This window comes from Ursus maritimus, unplaced genomic scaffold (assembly GCF_017311325.1).
Source record: "Ursus maritimus isolate PB19 unplaced genomic scaffold, ASM1731132v1 scaffold_11, whole genome shotgun sequence".
NCBI lineage: Eukaryota > Metazoa > Chordata > Mammalia > Carnivora > Ursidae > Ursus > Ursus maritimus.
This window is the reverse complement of record NW_024423453.1, coordinates 20,644,487-20,666,244: the sequence shown is the minus strand read 5'-3', so window position 1 is coordinate 20,666,244 and position 21,758 is coordinate 20,644,487. Positions and strand designations below refer to the sequence as shown.

Below are 21,758 nucleotides of genomic sequence, written 5' to 3'. Positions count from 1 at the left end.
GTCAGATGGCTAAAATGAACAACTCAGGAAACAACAGATGTTGGCGAGGATATGGAGAAAGTGTAACCCTCTTGCACTGTTAGAGGAAATGCAAACTGGTGCAGCCACTCTGGAAAACAGTATGGAGTTTCCTTAAAAAGTTAAAAATAGAGCTACCCTACAACCCAGCATTGCACCATTAGGTATTTATCCAAAGGATACATACGTAGTGATCCAAAGGGGCACCTGCACCCGAATGTTTACAGCAGCAATGTCCACAAGAGCCAAACTATGCAAAGAGCCCAGATGTTTATTGACAGATGAATGGATAAAGGTGATGTGGTATACACACACGCACATACACACACACACACAAATGGAATATTACTCAGCCATCCAGAAGAATGAAATCTTGCCATTTGCAACGATGTGGATGGAACTAGCAGGTATTAAGTTAAGTGAAATAAATCAGTCAGAGAAAGACAAATACCATATGATTTCAGTCATATGTGGAATTTAAGAAACAAAACAGATGAACATAGGGGAAGGGAAGGAAAAGTAAAATAAGATGAAAATAGAGAGGGAGACAAACCATAAGAGATGCTGAACTCTAGGAAAGAAACTGAGGGTTGCTGGATGGAAAGTGGGTGGGGGGAAGGGGTAACTGGGTGATGGGCATTAAGGAAAGCACTTGATGCCACGAGCACTAGGTGTTATATGCAACTGATGAATCAGTAAATTTTACCCCAGTAACTAATAATACAGTATATGTTAACTAAATTGAATTTAAATAAAGAATTCTGAAAAAATACTATGCAGAATTTAAAAAGCAGTATAAACCATTGCTGTATCTTCTCAAAGAAAATCAGTACAAAGCATAAAAGAGATTAAAGGAAATTCAACTTCGAAGAAGGCAGGAAAGGAAAAAAAAGCAAAAAAGTATGTAGATACAAGCACAAAAGAAACTGGTAGACATAAATACAGGAGAACTGTAAGGACAAACAGTAAACATATCAGAAATGATAATAAATGTGAACACAGTAGACTACAGAGATGATCAGATTGGATTAAAAGACAAAATTCAGCTATATGATATGTATAGGAGAAGTACCTGAAACAGAGGCCCATGAAGACTGAAAGAGAAGACAAAAAATACACCTAAAGACTGTCAAAGCAAAATGTATTTAGCCTTCAAAATTAAGCTAGAAACTCCTTAACTACTTCCATTTTTAGAGGGAAACTCTTATTTCTCATATTTTTTCCCTAAGAGAAGAGCTTACATAATTTTTCCCCTGAAAACTGGATTACCAATGTACTAAAATGGGTTAATTCTAATAGATATTGCCAAATTACTTTTACACTAATTAATCAACACCTGAGAATGCCCTGTTCCTCTTAGCAAGCACTATTATTTTTTACCAATCTCTTTGATAAAAAGAAACGATTTTGTTTTAATTTTACATTTCTCCAACTATAAATGTGGTGAGCGTTTATTACCTTTTGATTCACTATATATATTTCTGTCTTTGTGAATTTATCTGCTCATATCTTTTGTCCGTATTTCTATCAGGTTGTCTTTTTCTTATTAACTCTGCAATTTATGTTGCAAATTATTTTTCTTCTCACTGCCTTAGGCAAAAACGTCCAAAACAATGTTGAGTAATTGTGGCATTAGGCATTCCTGTCTACTAAATGGAATTAGTTCAAATATTTCTAATTGTAAAAAACAGCAGGAAATATTAGGTTAAAAAGTCTTTATCATATTTATAGTTTTATTTCATTCCCATTTTACCTTGAGTAAAAGGTAATGGCTGTCCCACTATCAAATATTCTTTTTCTTCATCTTAACTATTGCATTAAGTTCTACAGTGTTAAAATGTTTATCATTAAAATATATAGATATTTTCAAATAAAGGAAGAGAAACTATGTATTTACCATTTGCAAGATTAATTTTAAAAATTTAACTGGCTCCTAAACAGGCAACATAATTTAAAAATGAGCTTACTAGTAACTTACTTTAAAATAAGTATTTAATTAAATAAATCAAAAGATAAAGCAACTTATCTCTGTATTTATTTTTTTATAAAATGCATTTTCAGAAATGTTTCATTAGAAACTGGTGCTACAAAAATAAATATAAAACAAATATACATGTTTACATATGTTACTTACAACATAAATACACATTATTTACATGGTCAAAACCTCAAAAACTCCAGCATATTTTTTCCATGATTCTCAACATGTCTGAGAAGTAGGGAAAACAATAAAAAAAAAGCATAAATATGCCACACACCGCTTATATTTTTGCTTTTAAAAGGCTGTTCAATACAAATATATGAACACAAAGTTTGGGGGTATATGTTCTAAGAGCAAAGTCCAGTGTACTATTTTAATCTATGACCAGTACATTTTAGAAGTTTCATTCTGCTTGGTTCTCACATTAGAATACATCCATTATGGTACAGATTAAAATTGTCTTTTATAGAAAGGCTTTCTGAGGAAGTTATATTAAATTAAAAAAGTCACTTTACTTGAAAGCCAACAAAGTTATTTATTAGACTTATGTATCTAAAAGGAGCTTTAATTATTCAAAACTAGGAGCTGGATTAGAAAACATCAAAAGGATGGACGAAAGACACTGTAATTTCTGTTTGATGTAATCTGGTAATTTTTCATTTTCTCCATACCTAAGTGAAGCAAAAGAAAAAAAAAAAGACAAAAACATAACTTAATTAATTGGTTTGTATGAGAGCACCAAAAGGCATATTCTATTTTTCAGTAATTCTTCAATGAAAGAGGCACCTCAGAAAAATTACGCAAAATTATTTAAGTAGATACCTAAATCAAGTTAAGCATATCCAGTTTGTTTCCTTTTAAAACAGGCCACTTTCTAAATGTATTTAAATAATAAAAAGAAAATTAAGTAAAAAACTTGAGCTGACTTGAAAACTGGATTCTTCATTAAACTGAAGGCCCTAATCTAAAAAACATACCTTATTAAATCATTTATTTAAACATATAGAGAAAACAAAATTATATAGCAAAGGGCTAAATTTCAACCATTATTTTAAGAACTTACCTAGTTGTTTGACCATTTGGTGATGTATAACTGATAGAAGACACTCCTGCCTGCACGACCAACTGGGACCCATCATTGAATTGAACCCACACAGCTCCACTAGTTAACTAGAAAAATAATAAGTGTGCAAGATTACTATACAGTACACGATTTAAAGTTCTTAAAAGGTACTCATGTTTAACAGGTTTTTCACATAGTTAAAAAAACAATGCTCGGAGCTCTTGGGTGGCTCCCTCAGTTAAGCATCTGACTCTTGATTTCAGCTTGGGTCATCATCTCAGGGTCCTAGGATCAAGCCCCATGTAGGGCTCCCCACAGCAGGGAATCTGCTTGCCTCCCTCTGCCCCCCAACTGCTTGTGCTCGCAAGCACACGCTCTCTTAAATAAAGTAAATCTAATGGGGCACCTGGGTGGCTCAGCCGTTAAGTGTCTGCCTTCGGCTCAGGGCGTGATCCCAGCATTCTGGGATCGAGCCCCGCATCAGGCTCCTCCGCTGGGAGCCTGCTTCTTCCTCTCCCACTCCCCCTGCTTGTGTTCCCTCTCTCGCTGGCTGTCTCTCTCTCAAATGAATAAATAAAATCTTAAAAAAAATAAATAAAAATAAAAAAAACACCCTCTCAGAAAACTACAAATATGGGGCTTTGATGGTAGTAGCACTGAGAATATTCACATCTTTTCAGATTATTCCTTTAATAGCTATAGCATTAAAATATTAAAATTATTCTAAATGAATCCTGTTTCCCATTCATTTCTACTACGATGTCTGAGTAGTTTTGGGTCCTCCTCCCGACTCTAATAGCATTTCTAATGAAGAAGAGATTTAGGAAATAACAAAAGTAACATTTTTTTAAATTAGGATTTTCCTCTATTCTTTGTTCTTGGGACACAGAATTTCTCTTCTGCCTGAGAACATTACACCTTAGCCTTTGCAATTATTCCTTTAGTCACTGGTATTTGATATAGTCACTAATATACAATGTAGCACTCCAGACAGCCGAGAGAAGACATGTATACTGGAATCAAACAGACCTGGGTTTACAACCAGACTCTGCCAACTACTGAGTAGGACTCTACAAGTCAATCAACAATTATAAGCCATAATTTTACTATCTATGAAAGGAGGTAACGCCAACTTTACTAGGTTTTATTTTGGAGAATAACAAAACAAAATGTGTGAAAAACATGGTACCACATAGCAGGTACTCAACAAATGCTGAGTTCCCTTCATTTATTTCCTGCCCCCATAAAGGTAGGAAGATGGCATTTTTCTTCACTGGCAAGTAAAAATTACATGTACTATGCTCAAGTCTCCAATCTTCAAGTTTTCAGATAAATTATACATATAGGCTCACACCTACATATAATTCTGTAAGTTTGAACTCAATGTGGACTTAATATTTAAATGCAAAAAGCCTTTTCAGCCAAATGAAAGTTACGCTAGTAATAGATTACAAATAGTTTGTAAAACTTAAATGTCATGAACATCATTCTCAATTCCCAAAAAGTAGCCATTATCATGACATGTCTACTGGTTTTTTTAAAGATTTTATTCATTTATTTGAGAGAGAGAGAAGAGTGCGTGCACACGCAGGGGGAAGGGCAAGAGTAGGAGGAGGGGCAGGGGGAGAAGCAGACTCCCTACTGAGTGTGGAGCCCACAGCAGGGCTCTATCCCAGGACCCTGAGATCATGACCTGAGCCAAAGGCAGACACTTAACTGACTAAGCCATCCAGGCACCCCTCTGTTTTTCTTAATTTATTTTTTAAATTGAAGTATAGCTGACATACAATGTTATGTTAGTTTCGGGTATACAACATAGTGATTCAACAATTCTATTTGTTTCCCATCTGTCACAACATTATTACAGTATTATTGACAATATTCCCTATGCTGTACTTTTCATTTCTGTGACTTATTTGACAACTGGAAGTGTGTACCTCTTAGTCCCCTTCACCTAGTTTGCCAATCCTCCTCCCCTCTGGCAATGACCCGTTTGTTCTCTGTATTTATGAGTTTCTGTTTTCTGTTTTGTTTTTTTCCTTCCACATGTAAGTGAAATCATATATTTGTTTTTCTCTGACTTATTTCAGTTGGCATAATACTCTCTAGTGCCATCCACGTTGTCACAAATGGCAAGATTTTTTGATGGCTGAGTGATATTCCATCGTCTATATACACATACTTTTTTAAAATGTAAGTTATGTATGTATATTTATTAATTAATTAATTTTAAATAGGCTCCATGCCCAACATGGGGCTTGAACTCACAGGTCTGAGATCGAGTCACATGCTCTAGGGACTAAGGAAGCCAAGTGCCCCTACACATACATCTTCTTTATCCATCTATCAGTGGACATTTGCATTAAAACACTTGTTTTTATTTTTTTATTTATTTATATCTCATCCTCTTTTTATTTCAATTTTTGTTTATGTTTTATAAAAATACATAATGAGTACAACAGTATTTGCACAGAATTTATAAATAGGTAATGATGTATGTTGGCTGCGACATGTTAACAATTTTTTCATTATGGGGTGCAGGATGAAAAACAATCTGACGAATGCTGGCCAAATGCTCAGGGACTGATTTATTTTGAAAAAAGCCTCACACTCTCACGCTTTTGTTTCAATAAGTGCTTCTCCTCTCACATTGAAAACACTTGTTTTTAAAACTTTAAAAACAAATGACAAAAACAAATCACTTACACCTTGCCAATCTATTAACAATACCTAGAGTTCTCCAAGTGTATACAAATAAAAAATGTCTAAAATTTTAATATAACCAATGTAAAAAAAGGTGTAAAAACTTTCTTGCAAAGAGAAATCTTTAAAATAATTTATTTTTTTGATAATTGTCTAATTACTATGAAAACTAAAGAAATTCATACTAAGAAAATTCACTTTACTATAAAAACTTCTCACCTGTGTAGCCCAACCAACATTTTTCACAAAAACAGATTTCAAAAGTTGTGCTGATTTAGGAAGACAATCTTTTAGACTAGAAGAGAGGTTTGTTCCAGAAGCTGCAGCCGTAAAGCCACGTCCTTCATTTGTAACCATCTACAAACAGTAAAAGACAAGAAGATACTATTCCTTAGCATTTTTATAAGCCAACTTCAACAAAACTGAAAAATGACTAGATTTTCATTAGCTTAAAATAATTTTTTAATAACAAAGTTAAAAAATTAAAATATAACCACATAATAAACTTCAGATTTAAAGTATTAACAAAAAACCCGCAAATATATAACCACATTATGGAAAATTAGAGAAATACAGAAGAAAAATCACACAGTTGCTGCTTTCATTTAGGTAGATTTCTTTTGTCTTTTTTTCCCCCAAGGCATAATTTTTCATAACTGCAATTATAGTATCTATGTACATGTGTGTGAGTATATACACACAGATCTATTTCTTTAATGCTTGCATTTTTCTATAATGCTATGTAGTAGTTATAGGCATGACAGTTCATGGAATAAAAATTTAGTAAGTTTATGTAACCAATGACCTATCATGGATACTAAGGCAGTCAAAGATATTCTTACTAGTAAAAATAAAATGATACATATAATAATATATTTAGCTTTTTCCCAGAGGGGTCAGGTTAGGCCTCACAGGGCTAACATTTAAATTGAAACCTGAAGGATGAGAAAGAATTACCATTAAGAGGTTGGAGAAAAGTTCCAGGTTAAGTGAAGAGCATGTGAAAAGGTCCTGAAAGTTTGACTTACTTGAAGAACTAAAAGAACGCACAGACAGTAGAGGGTAAAGCAGGTGGGGGAGAAGTAGACAGGTGATAGTAAGGCCATAGTAAGGAATTCAAATTTTATATGAGGGGCATGAGGCAATCACTGAAGAGTTTAAAGTACAGAAGTGACATATATTTACTTACAGAAGGATTAAGTATTGGTGCCGGTTTTGGAGAAGCAGCACTATTTATCATTTTATTCAAAGATGCTCTATCACTCATCAGGTAGTTTGGATCCACAGAAGTAGGAGGTGATAAGGCCTTAGGTGAACTAGTATTACCAGGTTTTCTGAAGCAGAAAGAAATGTCCAAATATATTCCCTTAAAGCTTTCAAATTACAGAAAACTAAAAAGTGTCCATAATGTAAACACCAAACTATTTTTTTTAACATTTGATACATTTTAGCCATATTTTTAAAATTTTCAAACATTTACCTTCCTACAATTATTGGGAAAAAGGGGGCACTTCCACTTTTCTTCTCCTCTTCTGAAATTATGGATTCCAGGCCTAAGCAAATACGATGGCCCTATTTCAAAAGAACAGAGCTTTCTGTCATTATTTCACCTGTCATTTGGAATCACTATTAATTGGTATGAAAAACCTACCACGACTAGGTACATACCTCATTTGCATGGTCCATATACATTTTTATTTCCCCTTTCAAGCTATTAATTTCACTTTCACATTTTAAGGTATAAGATTTTCCAGTCTTTTCAATCACCTGAATTAAATCTTCAGTTTTGTGTATCTTTGCTCCTTAAAGAATAAGAAGAAAACTATTCTTTTATCATTTCTTTAAATATTCCTGTGTTTATACTCATTATCATACTTGTGCATAAATATCAAGGTATAGTCACTTGCTGACCATTAATGAGGCTCTGTATGTATTCAATAAATAAAAGCCATCCATTTTTTTTTCTGCATATATCTGCCTTAGGTCTGATACTTCTATGGTACTTAAAAAAAATCACTGATCTCAAACAAAAACATAATTGAAGGATAGCTATAATTATATGTGTACCGTGTGAGTGTATGTGCTAGGTGTCCCTTAAAGAGAGTTTTACGGATTAAAAAGTAAATCATCTTCATAGAATAGATTTAGAAAATAATATTCTCTAGTTCAACCCTATCTTTTTACCACATTTGTAACTATCATTTGGTATATGCCCATTTGAGTTTCTAGTAAGAAATAGGGTATTTATTTCAGGTGATTCTGTACTATCAACCTGAATATTGTTAAATCTGAGCTACACAGAGTAAGAGGTCTAATATACATATTGGAGAATAAGCTGTTTACACGGAAGTATATATAAATAAATTTGGTTAACGTATTTAACATATAGGACACTGTGCTGTGTAATTAATTTGTATGAATATATAGCTTATAAACTTGTGGTGCTGAATTTAAAAAAAAAACTACTAAATTATAAACTAAAGGGAAAAAAATTACCATTTTTAAATGGTACTTACCATCATAAAACCAAACCTCAAAATCAGCATCAGGGGAATTCTCCATCAAAATACATTTAGCATATCTTGTAAAATAAGTTATTTTGGGTGATTTAGATCTTACAAGCTGTACAAATCTGGAAGCATATTGATATTTTCGCCAGTACTTCTCTGGAGAAGAAAAGAAAAAAATTACCTAGTAGTAGGAAAGAAAGTGTTGATTTGACATATAAATTCCGCAAGTTTAACACTCATCTCTACTCTTCCTCAAAAATTCAAGTTGATAGGTTAGAAACCTTATTACCAAAATAAAGATATTTAAGTCATGCAAGTCTATTATCTTAATGAAAACTAAAGACAGTATAATACAATTCCCAAGAAGTATATAACAAAATCTGATGAGTAGTACCATGACTATTTAAAAAATCTTTCTTCAAATCACTGACTCCTTATTATAAGTAATGATTCCAGAAAAGTTTTAATAATTTAAATGAAAAAATTTCTACCTGAGATATCAGAATCAGACTATCAGGAAAAGATGTAGTTTTTTTTTAATGTTAGTAAAGCACAGAGTTTTGTGGTCCTAATATTCAAGTCAGTTTTTACAATTCCCTGTAACTACAGTCACTTACAGTATTTAATCTTGTCTATCTGTTTTCATTTCTAATAGGGTTAGATTAGATAAGTTTTCTTGTTTGATTCTAAAAGTCACTTCAGAGAAGTTTTACTATTCAATATTTAATCCCCACCCATAATATCCAGAAGCTGAACAAGGAGTCAAATTTGGTTAGACATAATAATAGATGATCATTTATGGAGCATAATGGTTTCAAAAGTCAAAAATTAGATACTTTGTGTTGAATTTTAAACAAAATTCTAGACAAATTAGTAACTAAACAAGTGTACATATTGTATTTGTGTAATATATGACTAATATTCCATAGTGTCTACTTCAATACGTGATAACACAGAATATGACTAATCACTGGATTAGTAAGGTACACCACATCTCACCATATATAAAGGATGAGAAGATGAGCTATAGCCTGGCTGAAGCAAGACATTTACAATCTATGATATCCACACTTATGGAATTTACGTATATATACATCCATTATCTAAATTTATTCTCTGGTAAATTTACATACCTGGTAAATTGTCAAAGCTGTACCTACTGATGTTGTCTGTAGGGGGTGGTGGTCTATCAGCAAGAGGAAAACCTCTTCCATCATTAGGATAGTAAACAGTGATCTGCCAAAAAGTGTTTTAAGAATTCTAATTATATGCCATTAAGTTAGAGTGTTATATTTTGTTAATAAAATTATGAAAAGAGCTTACATGTAAAATTAAATATTATTTTATTGAAAATACTAAACATTTTCTAGAAGAAATTATTTTGCTTTTCAAACTTAAGCTTAAAGTTTAGATTTTGCTACAAGTTATAATTATTTTAAAAACTAATTAAATACATGTAGTATTCTATTTTAGTTTTTGACTTTCAGAGATATCATCACATTAAGAAAACCAATTTTTAACTATTTTAACGATATCCTTGTAGAATGAATTGGAATGCCAAATGCTTAATGATGATTTAAAGTTGCAAAATAAAGTAAAGCCACATTACCATATTTCCGTCACTAGATATTTGAAGAACTTCTTTCACATATTCTTGAGATGCATGCTCCTTTAGAAGTTCCACACACACCTCCTCGGAATCAAGTATGCTAACCTAAAAAACAAGAAACTAACTTTAGTAACAATTCTCTTGTTTACTATAATAGCTGACACATATAATACTTAAAAGTACTTAACCATAGCAGAAACAAAAATTCAAGTCAAAATCAAATGGCTGCTTCTCTGCAGCAGTCTATACCAGAGGTGTATCTGAGCACAATTGTGAAACATAAGGAGTAAAGGTAAGAAGGCATAATTAAGTGTGAAATGATAACCAGTGAGCAGAATGAAAGCAGAAGGTGGGAGTGGAGAATAAGGACTTTGAAAACACAATAGCAAGCCAAACAAAGGTAAGACTGGGTGAAATAGAAAACGAGGTACAAACAGGAGGAAGATGGAATTAAAAAATAAAAATCGCTATTCCCAATTCATACATCAATTTAAACTCTAAACTTGATTTTGTGTATACTCCTTTTCTTTAAATAGTTTCAGATGTTAAAAAAATTGAATTTTTAGTTTACCTTTTTGATATGAGACTAGATTAAATACAGAAACAATTAAGACAAAAGCAAAAAGCAGTATTAAGTGTTAATTTAGTAACTGGAATTATGAATAAAATAATATTTAACACAGTATTTAGCCACTGTTATTTTTAAATGTTTCTCATTATCAATAATTTAAAATTCAAAACTTATCAGTATCACTTCACCATTCTGAAAGTAGCCAGAAGAAAACACGAGCTATTTTTCCATAAACTCCCAGTCTCTTTTCTTTTAGAGTTTATCATGTAAATATCAAAATTATAGGAACCAAAAGAAACATATTCGATATAAGAAACCACATACTCAAGGAAAATATCACATAGTAATTTAGAAAAATAATAGACATACCACAGCCTTTTTGGTTTTCTGTCTAATCGGTTTTAACCTGTAAGCAGTCAAAGGAGATGTAATGCCTCGTAATGTACGTTTCTGATAACCCAATGGTGGCTCCATACCCCTAGTCTTGTTTTGTTCAGAAAGAGGATCTGAGCCAAAAATAGATTCTTGTTGAATTATCTCAGGTCTACTTTGAAATGCAGTCATGTATTTCATGGTATTCAGCTGCTTGGCAGAATGCACGTTATCAGAAGCATCAGGGCTCTTTTTGGTCCAAGCATTTCTTGATGTGTCCTGCAAATCTGGATGGCCTTGGAAATCTCCGTTTGGGTTAATGCTGTTGTATTCAGTATTTTCTCTTAAATGAGCTGCAATATACACAGAATGAAGCAATTTAGTGAAAAATGAAAAAAAAAGTCTACATAACACAATGTCATGCTAGTATAATTTTGTTTTGAGGTACAAAAGAAATCTAGTTAAAAAAATGCTTAAAATATTTCTAACAAATAAGCAGTTTTAAGACATGACATAATACAAGAATGACTTTAAAGATTTTATTTGAGAGAGAGAGAGAGAGACAGAGCATGAGCATAAATAGGAGGGAGGAGGCAAAGAAAGAGGGAGAAGCAGACTCCCCACTGAGCAGGGAGCCCAACATGGGGCTCGTTCCCAGGACCCTGGGACCATGACCTGAGCAGAAGGCAGACGTTTAACCGACTGAGCCATTCAGGCACCCCAAGAATGATTTTAAAAAACATTTTAATCCAGATTGCAAAGATATACCTTTATACTCCTAAAACTACGAAAGAAAAGGTATTAATATGAAATTTGTTTTTCAATCAAGGCAAAATCTACGGTCACTTACTAATTCTAAAACAAATAACTGCCAGCGCTCCAACAAGTACAGATTTGAGGAGTTTCCAGGTAATCATTCTACATAATATGTAAATTTATCCTCTTTAAAGCTGAGGACTGTCTGACCATCTTTACTTATAGAATATGTAACTAAAAGCAAAAACAATATATGAAAGTTTTAATATTATTAATATTTAATATTACAAGTGTATTTGCACCACATTTTTTAAGAGTTCTTGTTGAATTTTACCCATTTGTATTTTTTTATGGTTTTAGTGTTCAGTGGGAACATTATTTTTTTAAAGCCCCTAAAATGATTAGACTATATAGATCTCTATAAGGCAATTTTTCAAATGCTAAACTCTAAAAATATATATTGTATTTTTTTCTCTAAATGACTTGTTAGTATACTTTCCTTCCTCCTACTCCCATTATGATAGAAATATTTTGTATGAAATAATACACTTTAAAATTGCAGCAGCACTACTAGATTATAAACAAGCTTATTTCTCCATCTCAGATATATATCCACATTACCAAATAAAAGAATCTATAAACACAACAGAAGGTTAAATGCAAGATTAAGTACATGGCAATTTTATAGTTTAAAAACCATAAACTTGACTTATCATCACCCACAAGTACACATAAAAAGATTAATTCCCTTTTGGGCTCTAGAAAATAATATATTTTTTAAAAAGAAAAAAAGAACAGACGCTTGAGGTAACATAACAACTCTGCTTAAATTATAGTCATATTCTGTACCCCTTGTCTGAAGTAATATAATACTTAGTAAGAAATGATCTCCTCCTCCCCATATGTTTTCTTTTTTATTCTCCCTTTTTTTCCATGGTTATTTCCAACCCACCTTCTGTGAGTCGGTCATGCTCATTAATAAGAAATGTTGAACTTTCAAACTCTGAATCTAAAATAATGACTGGGATGACAGCTGTTTAAAAATGTTAAGGTTTGGGGCGTCTAGCTGGCTCAGTCAGTAGAGTATGTAAATTTTTGTTTGTTTTTTTAAAAGATTTTATTTATTTGAGAGAGAGAGAGAGAAAGAGCATAAGCAGGGGGAGGTGGAGGGGCAGAGGGAGAGAGAGAGGTAGGCTCTCTGAGCAGGGAACCCGACGTGGGCCAGATCCTGGGACTCTGGGATCATGACCTGAGCCAAAGGCAGACGCTTAACCAACAGCCATCCAGGCGTCCCAGGTATGTAACTCTTGATCTCAAGTTTGTGAGTTCAAGCCCATGTTGGGCCTAGGGCTCGCAAAAAAAAAACAAACAAACAAAACAAAAAAACCCATTCAGGTTTTAGTAGCTGTGTACTTTAGTGTATGAAGGTCCCACTGGTAAACCATGATATCCACATCAGCTTCTACTTAAAAATAAGGTCAACCATTTTTTTATTATTTTATAGGCACTGATAGTAGGTGATTCTTACAGATAGGCTGCAAGAACAGAGAGATAAAGAGTAAGTCTATGAGCCAGACTGCTTGTGTTGGAATCCCGGCTTCTCTGCTTATAGGCAGTGTAGCTTGGCAAATTAAGCTCTGTGCAACACAATTCCTCATGTGTAAGATAGGGCTAATGATATTATCTTTATATCTTTTTAAAAGATTTTATTTATTTGAGAGAGAGAAAAGCAGTGGGGAGGGGCAGAGGAGAGAGAGAGAGAGAGAAGCAGACTCCCCGCTGAGCAGGAAGCCCGACATGGAGCTCCATCCCAGTACCCGGAGATCATGCATGACCTGAGCCGCAGGCAGATGCTTAATCGACTGAGCAACCCAGGCACCCCTATCTTCGTATTTTTTGTGTGTGAGAATTTAATAAGTTAAAATTTGTAAGCATTAAGGACAGTAGCTGATACAGCAAATACTCAAAATGAGTGAAGTTATTATTATTGTTATTGTAATATAATTTATTAAAAATCTATTTTTGTTTTTTAAAAATGTATTATTTTCTTAAGAAAATCCAAACAGAAAACTCACCCTTTATTTGCAGATTCTCAAACCACTGTTGTACCATTTCAGTCTGTGATGTCTGGTCTGGAAATGGAAAAGGAGTTTTTCCTGGACAAAGACGATTGGAGCTAAACAGAGAAAAAAAATTCTGATGAACTAATAAAAAAATTATTAGGTAATAACTTATGAAGATAAAAATATTTAAAAAGGTAGTTAGTTATCTTGTGATCTGAATACCTAGAAATTTTAGAGTAACTATAGAAACCAATATTTGCATAATTAAATTGTCTCTAAGAAGCTAAACGTCCAGACCAAAATGCCCATGGTACCGTGACAATGTTTCTATATGGCTACTGCCTTCTTGTAATTTAAGCATAACAATCAAAGATCAGAAAAGGAAAAAATAAACACTACAGTCATTAAAAAATTAGCCTTCATGTGAGAAGCAGTCAACAATATGATTACTCATCACTGGCTCATCTTGTGTGTGTGTGTGTTTGTGTGTGTGTGAGAGAGAGAGAGAGAGGAAGAGAGAGGGATAGAGAAAGAGAGAGAACAATTACTATCAGAGTACTTTAGGGATCAGATACGTTTAATATGACACTTTGCACTGGAGATCTGCTTCCTATAAAATAAAAAATGAAACAAAACTCTCAAGTATTAAACACATTCATGAGCACATATACTCATTATGAAAGTTTTTTAACTACAATTAAAAATCATCATTCTGATTCTCTTTCTAATAAGAAATAGCAATCATAGCTAAAAAGTACCCCAGGAAGGTCTGACAACATTAGAAAAAATTAACCCTCCTTAGTTAGATGCAGCTTCATAATTGTGCTAATGTAACATTTACAGAAAAAGAAAATGCTTTTGATAGAATTCTTCTTACCGTGGTTGATCATTATCAGGTCTTTCAAAAGATCCAGAACTATTGGATGTCTTTTCTTTAAAGAAATGAAAAATATTGACATTGCTGTTTGTAGGTGAGTATCTTTCTTCATTTTCATCTACTCCTGATCTTTTGGATTTTGAAAGCATTTCTGCTGAGTGACATCGTTCCATTGTATGTGTTCTTGGTCGAGACTGACTATTAGAAGTGCCAGATCTATCAGAGGAATGGGCTCTACGTAGGTATCGAGAATGTGGCCTTTCTTCTGTATCCTGGGTCACTCTTCCCCTTCCACTATTACTGGTTTCTTGTTCTTGATTTCCCCACTGAGTATAAAGACTGCTTCCATCTCCTGAAGAAGAAAAATCACTTGAATTTTTATTCTTTGGAAATATAGTCACTTTATTTGGGAGTGGCTGACCAATCAAAAGTCTTCTTCTGTCAAAGAAACTACCACTTACACTGGTACTAGAAGAAGCCGTAATTGCAGTAGAAATTGTGGCATGTCCACTGTCAATTGAATCTTCTACAGTTCCTAAATCTTTACTTCTTGTTGAAGAATTTCGGGACATAAAAGGATGGTCTAATACTGAAGACAGACTTAAACGATCTGCTGGATTTCTCCGAAGTAACTGGTGAATAAGGTCCTTGGCCTCTCTTGTCAAAAAAGTTGGCATTTCATAATCTGCCAGTACTACTTTATTTAATGTGTTCTTGACTGTGTCAGTGTCAAAAGGTGGTCTCCCAATAAGCAACGTATAAAACATACAGCCCAAGGACCAAACATCAGATTCAAGTCCATGTGCACTTCGAGTTGCAATTTCTGGTGAAATGTAATTAGGAGTTCCACATAATGTATAGTGCTTCTCATGTGGCATTTTCAATTGAGTTGCCAGTCCAAAATCAGCAATCTTGATGTTCATATTACGGGTAAGTAAGAGGTTAGAAAGTGTGAGGTCCCGGTGTAATATACCATGAGAATGGAGATACAACATTCCTGTGATGATCTGGTGCATAAAGTGTCGAGCTGTTGGAATGCAAAAAATAAAATTTACAATTTAGAAAATCTGAGAGATTCAGTATTTAGAATCTTAGAATTCAGTTTTTAGAAACCCAAGTACATGTGCCACAGTATTACGTTAGAACACGAGCTTGCAGCTTAGTTTTTACCAACCAAAATACTATTATGATAATTTCATAATATTCTTTAAGTTCCTTTAAGACAACTGGGCACTCTTTCTAATCTTTGTCCTTTCCAACTGATGAGTTTTCTATATAGTTAAAGAAAGCTTAATTATATTAGCACTTTGGGAGAGACTAGAGTAACTAGAGTCCCCAGAAGTCCACAGCAATTGAGAAAAAATACTTATAATTGCACAATTTGTAAATACATTCTAATTGTAAAAAAGAAAAAAGAAAGCTAGTTTCTCTGATGTCCTCCCAAACCCTCACCAAAAATAACCACTACTAATAGTGTATATATATTGTTTTATACTTTTGTGCTTATGCACATTTAAGTCTATAGAAATACAATGTAATACATGCTTTAAAATATAAAGAAGGTATAAAAAATACAGTTTCATTACTTTTTCCCCCACTTCACAGTATTTTTTGAAATATTTCCATGTCGGCACACATATATTATTTTCTTTTTAAAGATATATCTGTTTATTTTAGAGGTGCCTGGGTGGCACAGTCATTAAGCCTCTGACTCTTCATTTTGGCTCAAGTCATGATCTCAGGGTCAGGAGATGGAGCCCCAGGCTGGGCTCTGTGCTCAGCAGGGAGTCTGCTTAAGATTCTCTCTCCCTCTGCCTCTCCCCCTCCCTCTCTTTCTCTCTAAAATAAATAAATCTTTAAAGAAAAGATGTGCTAATCCTTAAAAAAAAAGATTTATTTATTTTAAAGAAAGACAGAGAGAGAGAGCACAAGCAGGAAGGGCAGAAAGAATCTCAGACTCCATGCTGAGGATGGAGCCTGGTATGGGGGCTTAATCTTACGACCCTGAGATCACAACCTGAGCTGAAACCACAAGTTGGAGGCTTAACTGAGTGCGTCATCCAGATCCCCCATAAATGTTCATTTTATTTAATTGTTATTGATGAATATGTGGTCATTTCTGATATTTCAAGATTACAAAAAATATAGGAATAAACATTTTGTATCCACTTGTTTTCTTATGCATACGTATGGGGTGGTTCTCTATGTTAAATTCAAGAAGTAGAATCACTGGGTTGAAGGATAAAATTTAGTATTTTAATACTTGCCAAATAGCCCTCCAAAAGGCTGTATTTTCATGCACATCCTTGTTAACACTGGGTGGTCTCAATGCACTGAGTAAACAAAAATGGTACTCTGCTACTTTAGTTGGCGCTCTTATGATTGCTATAGAGTTGGAGCATCTTTTCATTTATTTTTTGGCCATTTGTGCTTTTATTTCTGTGAAGTCTCCTTATATCCCCTACCCATTTTTCTACTGGATTACCCTTTTTTTAAGGCATCCCTTATATTTTTTAATATTAATTTAATGTTAATTTAATATTAATTTGCCAGTCATATATTTTACAAATATTTACTTCCTTTCTTTGTATTTTAAATTTGACTTAATCTTTTGTCATACATGTTCTTAATTTTAATTAAGTCAAATTGATAATACTTTTCCTTTATAGCTTTTGTAGATTTTATTTTAGAAGGCTTACTATTATACAGTATTACAAAAAAATGAATAGTTATCATTAATGTGTGTACAGACATTTTTCAACTTGTATAACTACCTTTTGAGTCAAAGAATATGAACATTTGCATAACTCAATACATATGACCAACTTGTTTTTCAAATGGATTATATAGACTTAAATGTATAAAAAGTCTAACAGCGACCACACTTGATAGCTTACCTGCAATCTCAGTTACTAGGGGAAGATAACCAGAAAACAATCATTTGTGTGATGACTCATGGACCTTATCTGATACTGATCTGAACTGTAAAAAGTTATTTATAAGAAACTACGGAAGTTGAAACTGACTATGCATTTGATACTAGGGAATTACTGGGTGTGATAATGACTTTGTGGTTATTATTATTATTATTTTTTAAAGTTCTTATATATACCAAAATATTTATAGATACAAAGTTGTCTACCATCAGCTTCAAAATACTCTGGAAAATTGGGGTACAAATGAAATATTTGATCATGAACTGATAGCTTTAGAAGCTGAAGGCTCATTATACTACTCCTTCTACTTGTATGTTTGACATTTTCTACAATAAATGACTTAAATAGTTATTTGTGTTTGACTTAGGAACTACTTTATAGACATCAGTAACATTCTTAAAAGCTTATCTCTAGACCTGAAAGGATACACACTAAATTGCTACCAGTGATTTAATTTAAAATGTGGTTTTGAGGAAAGATGGATAACAAATTTCTCCTTTTACTTCTGTAATGCTTAAATTATTTACAGGAATTAACCGCTTTTCTGATTTTGAGGGGGAGGGGGAGTCTCCTATTCTAGACCAAAGTAATAATTTAAACAGCTTTATTAAATATTACAAAATAGTACATTCTTCAAAAACTAGTTTTAAAAGAGTAAAATTTATATACACAAAAAGAAAAAAAGCAGTCACCTACCTTCGTTTTCTGAGAATGGTTTCATTCTGTTCTTTAGATACCTGTTCATTTCTCCATTATGGCACATTTCTAATACTAGATACACATAATTGCTATCTTCAAAATAGTTATACAGCTGAAATGTAAAAGGGCATAGTAAATGATAATATACAAAAATTTAATGTCCTTGGTCACTTTTATAAAATTTGTATTACCTCCAAGATAGAAGGATGTTTCAACTGGCAATGTATTTTCACCTCATTTTGGACTCTCTGCACCATTCCAGCTTTGTACATGGCTTTCTTATCTATCTAAAAATAACATGAGACATTTAAATATTGATGACGAACTTCCAAATGCGAAGTTTTCAAAAGTTAACTTTGAAGGGAAAGCATGCTTTAAAATATTCTTAAGTCCTTTTATCTACTTCTTTATGAGATCAATTTACTCTGTTGTCTGTTTTCTCCATGAACCTAACAGAGTGCTTGGAAAAGTGGACATTAAGTAAGTTTACCCAATGCATTCTAATATCCTCTCTCAATTTAAAGAATTTAATAGCACAATGATCATATCTATAATAACAACAACAAAAATCTAGCCAAGCTTTATTTTTTTGTTTTTTTTCACCCTGTTCCTCTTTTTCTGCTAGACAACCTTTAAAATAAAACTTCCCTTTCCCTACTGGTTTAGATAAATGATTCTTAATTTGTTTATGATACTCCTATTAGACTGACCCCCTAACAATCAAAACATAGTATTTTAGATTGTTACAGTGTAATATAGAACTAGGCACAAGTCCTACTCATTATTATAAACAAATTATTTGTTCTTTGATTTCTACCAATTACTGCAAGTTTTCATAATAACAAGTACTAGGTCTACTGAACATTAATGAAGATAAAACACTTATTTAAGCATAGTCAAGGATCTCCTAAGACATCCCAAGGTCAATCGCTGGACTTGGCACTATTGTCTTCCACGCTTAATCAAAATAAAAAGCTTCACAGGTAAGGAGTTTCTTACATCTTAAGTCACCTCTCTAATTACTTGCAAAGGAGAGGTGAAAAGTTGATTAATATATTCTTACCATTTTGATTGCAACTTCCAAACCAGTGTGAATGGACTCAGCTCTGTAGACACCAGCAAATGATCCTTTACCAAGCAGATTTCCAACTTTAAAATCCTTAAAAGTTAAAATTAAAGATACGTGTGATGACTCACAGGAGTAAAAAAGCAGACAGACAGGAAAAGACTGGAAAAAGATGATAAAATGGATCAAGAGGGGAATATGAATTCAAAATTCAAGCAGGTATTACACCTCGATACAGCAGGTGTCTGGGGTGGAAAGCATGTTGACACCTTGCGGGGATCCCTGAAAGTCCAGGCTGGGCTTCAGACAGCACCCTAATGAACTGCTTCCTCAACCTCAGTGCAACTTCAGCACCTCGCTCCAACCTCCAGCCAACCCCTGGGAGCAGAGGGCACGACTGGAATCCCGCCTCAGCTCCCGCCGGACGTAACCGCCATCCCCTCGGAGAAGGGGGAGGCAGCTCTGCCCTGTTCTAGCGCGGGAGACCGGGCGGGATAGCCTTGGTGTCTGAAGACAGACAGGCAGGGCCGCGAGCGACTCACCTGTCCCCCAACACCCCAGCCTGAGGGGCGGGGCGCTCCGCCCTAGACAGCCTGGAGGGCGGTTAGGACTCTCCCAAAGCACCTAGGCGCCCGCCCCGCAGCCGTTAAATTCGCCTGTCCCCTTCCTCGAGTCCTGCCACTCCAACTACCTCCCCTCACAACCTGCCCCGCAGAAGATTGCCAAGACTTTTCACCTCGATCTTCTCCCCGATGCAAGTCGCCATATTTCCAGGCTCAGGCCTGTGCTCCCCAGATTAGCTTCCTTCACGCAGTCCCTTCGAGGCAGCGCTCCAAGCAGCCAGCCGGTCTTGGCGCCCATCAGGCTTGGCTCTCTAGGCCGCCGCTCCGGGTGACGGCTGCACAGCCACCGAAAGGCCTCCCGGGTACCTTCCGAGACCAGGGCGGCGCCTCCGCGCTCCCATTTTGAAAAACTCCCGCCGGTTGCCGTCCCAGCCAGGCTAGCGGTGACGTAAAGAGACCGGTCGCTCCGGAGAGGCTGCACTGGCCGCGCATGCGTGGTAGGCTTTCCTTCACGGCCTAAGGGGCCTAGAACCGGAAATGGTCTGGTCGTCCTGTAGCATTGCTGAGGAATGTTGGCGGTCAAGGTTTCAGAAGGCCGGGTTTACTGTGGATAAAAGAACTAGCTTGAGAGACGAGACTTACAACTGGTAGGCTACTCGACGGTCTGGAAAACTACCTGCATTTCTATAAAGGGTTTAAAACGATTTTAAAAGTTCAAATGTTTAAATTTGACAGAATGGCACAGGGAAAAAAAAATCATTACATGGCTTAAACACCCTTTACACCTCTGCGTTTACTCCATAGATTTTCATCACTGTAATGAATGTGCATGGAGCTTTAAGAAATTGAACTCTATCTTTATTTTGGTAAGTTGCTATTAATTATGTTATTTGTATAGCAACTTACATTTAAGAGATCTCGCACGCTTTATGCAATGTATTGGTTAAAGGAGACATCTATAAGGTTGGAATGATCCACTTTTTGCAGATAAGAAGACTGTGATATTAAGGATTTAAAACTGACTATACCACAAGCTTAGATATTGTTTCTTCTTCTTTTTTTAAAAGATTTTATTTTTGGTGGGAGGGGGTGCAGAGGGAGCGAGAGAATCTCAAGCTGATTCACCATTGAGCACTGAGCCCCATGTGGGGTTCATCTCAGGACCCTGAGATCATGACCTGAGCAGAATTAAGAGTTTGATGCTTAACCCAATGAGCCACCCAGGCACCCCTAGATCTTCTGTTTCTAAATGGAAAACTCTTTTCTTCCACATTAATAGATAATATTAAGTTTACTTAAGTTTGTCTACCTGCAAGCTATAAAAAACTATTTAGAGAAAAGTCAAATTTTCCCCTTCATTTCTAAAAATCCTTCCTTAAAGATTGTATGTGATAATGCTTGAGCAGTGGTTCCAGAGTCCAGTCTTTCAATTAGACTTGGTTTTGATGTTGAATTTTCAAGAAATTCATGTAATTGACTATCAATTGTGGGGCTTTTTGGGGGGTTATCCTTTATTCCATTAATATCAGATATTATATTGACTTGTTTAAAAAACACAATTTTTCTTCTTTTGTTGTTTTTATTTATTTTAATTCCAGTATAGTTAACATACAGTATTATATTAATTTCAGGGGTACAATATAGTGATTCAACAATTCCATTCATCACCCAGTGCTCAATATGACAATACCTATTTCACCCATGATCCCCAACCTCCTCCCTTCTGGTAACCATCAGTTTATTCGCTATGGTTAAGAGTCTATTTCTTGGTTTGTTTCTCTCTCTCTCTCTTTTTCTCCTTTGATCATTCGTTTCTTAAACTCCACATATGAACTCATATGATATGTCTTCCTCTGATTAACTTATTTCATTTAGCATAATATTCTCTAGCTCCATCATGTTGTTACAAATGGCAAGATTTCATTCTTTTTATGGCTAAATAATATTCCATTGTATATATACCACTGCTTA

The 21,758-nt window shown here is 34.5% G+C and overlaps 1 protein-coding gene across 1 annotated transcript; it reads right to left on the bottom strand.

Moving 5' to 3' along the window:
- Positions 1 to 2,089: 2,089 nt before the first annotated feature.
- PLK4 (polo like kinase 4) lies at positions 2,090 to 20,176 on the bottom strand. Its single transcript, XM_008699717.2, has 16 exons — positions 19,961 to 20,176; positions 19,222 to 19,317; positions 18,350 to 18,445; positions 18,156 to 18,270; positions 14,524 to 15,550; positions 13,659 to 13,759; positions 10,825 to 11,180; positions 9,885 to 9,989; positions 9,409 to 9,511; positions 8,282 to 8,431; positions 7,434 to 7,567; positions 7,246 to 7,337; positions 6,955 to 7,099; positions 5,985 to 6,122; positions 3,063 to 3,169; positions 2,090 to 2,670 (listed from the first exon to the last, which is right to left on the bottom strand). The coding sequence occupies exons 1-16, from the start codon at positions 19,988 to 19,990 to the stop codon at positions 2,568 to 2,570; spliced, it is 2,898 nt and encodes a 965-aa protein (XP_008697939.1). The 5' UTR covers positions 19,991 to 20,176; the 3' UTR covers positions 2,090 to 2,567.
- Between the last annotated feature and the right edge of the window lie 1,582 nt (positions 20,177 to 21,758).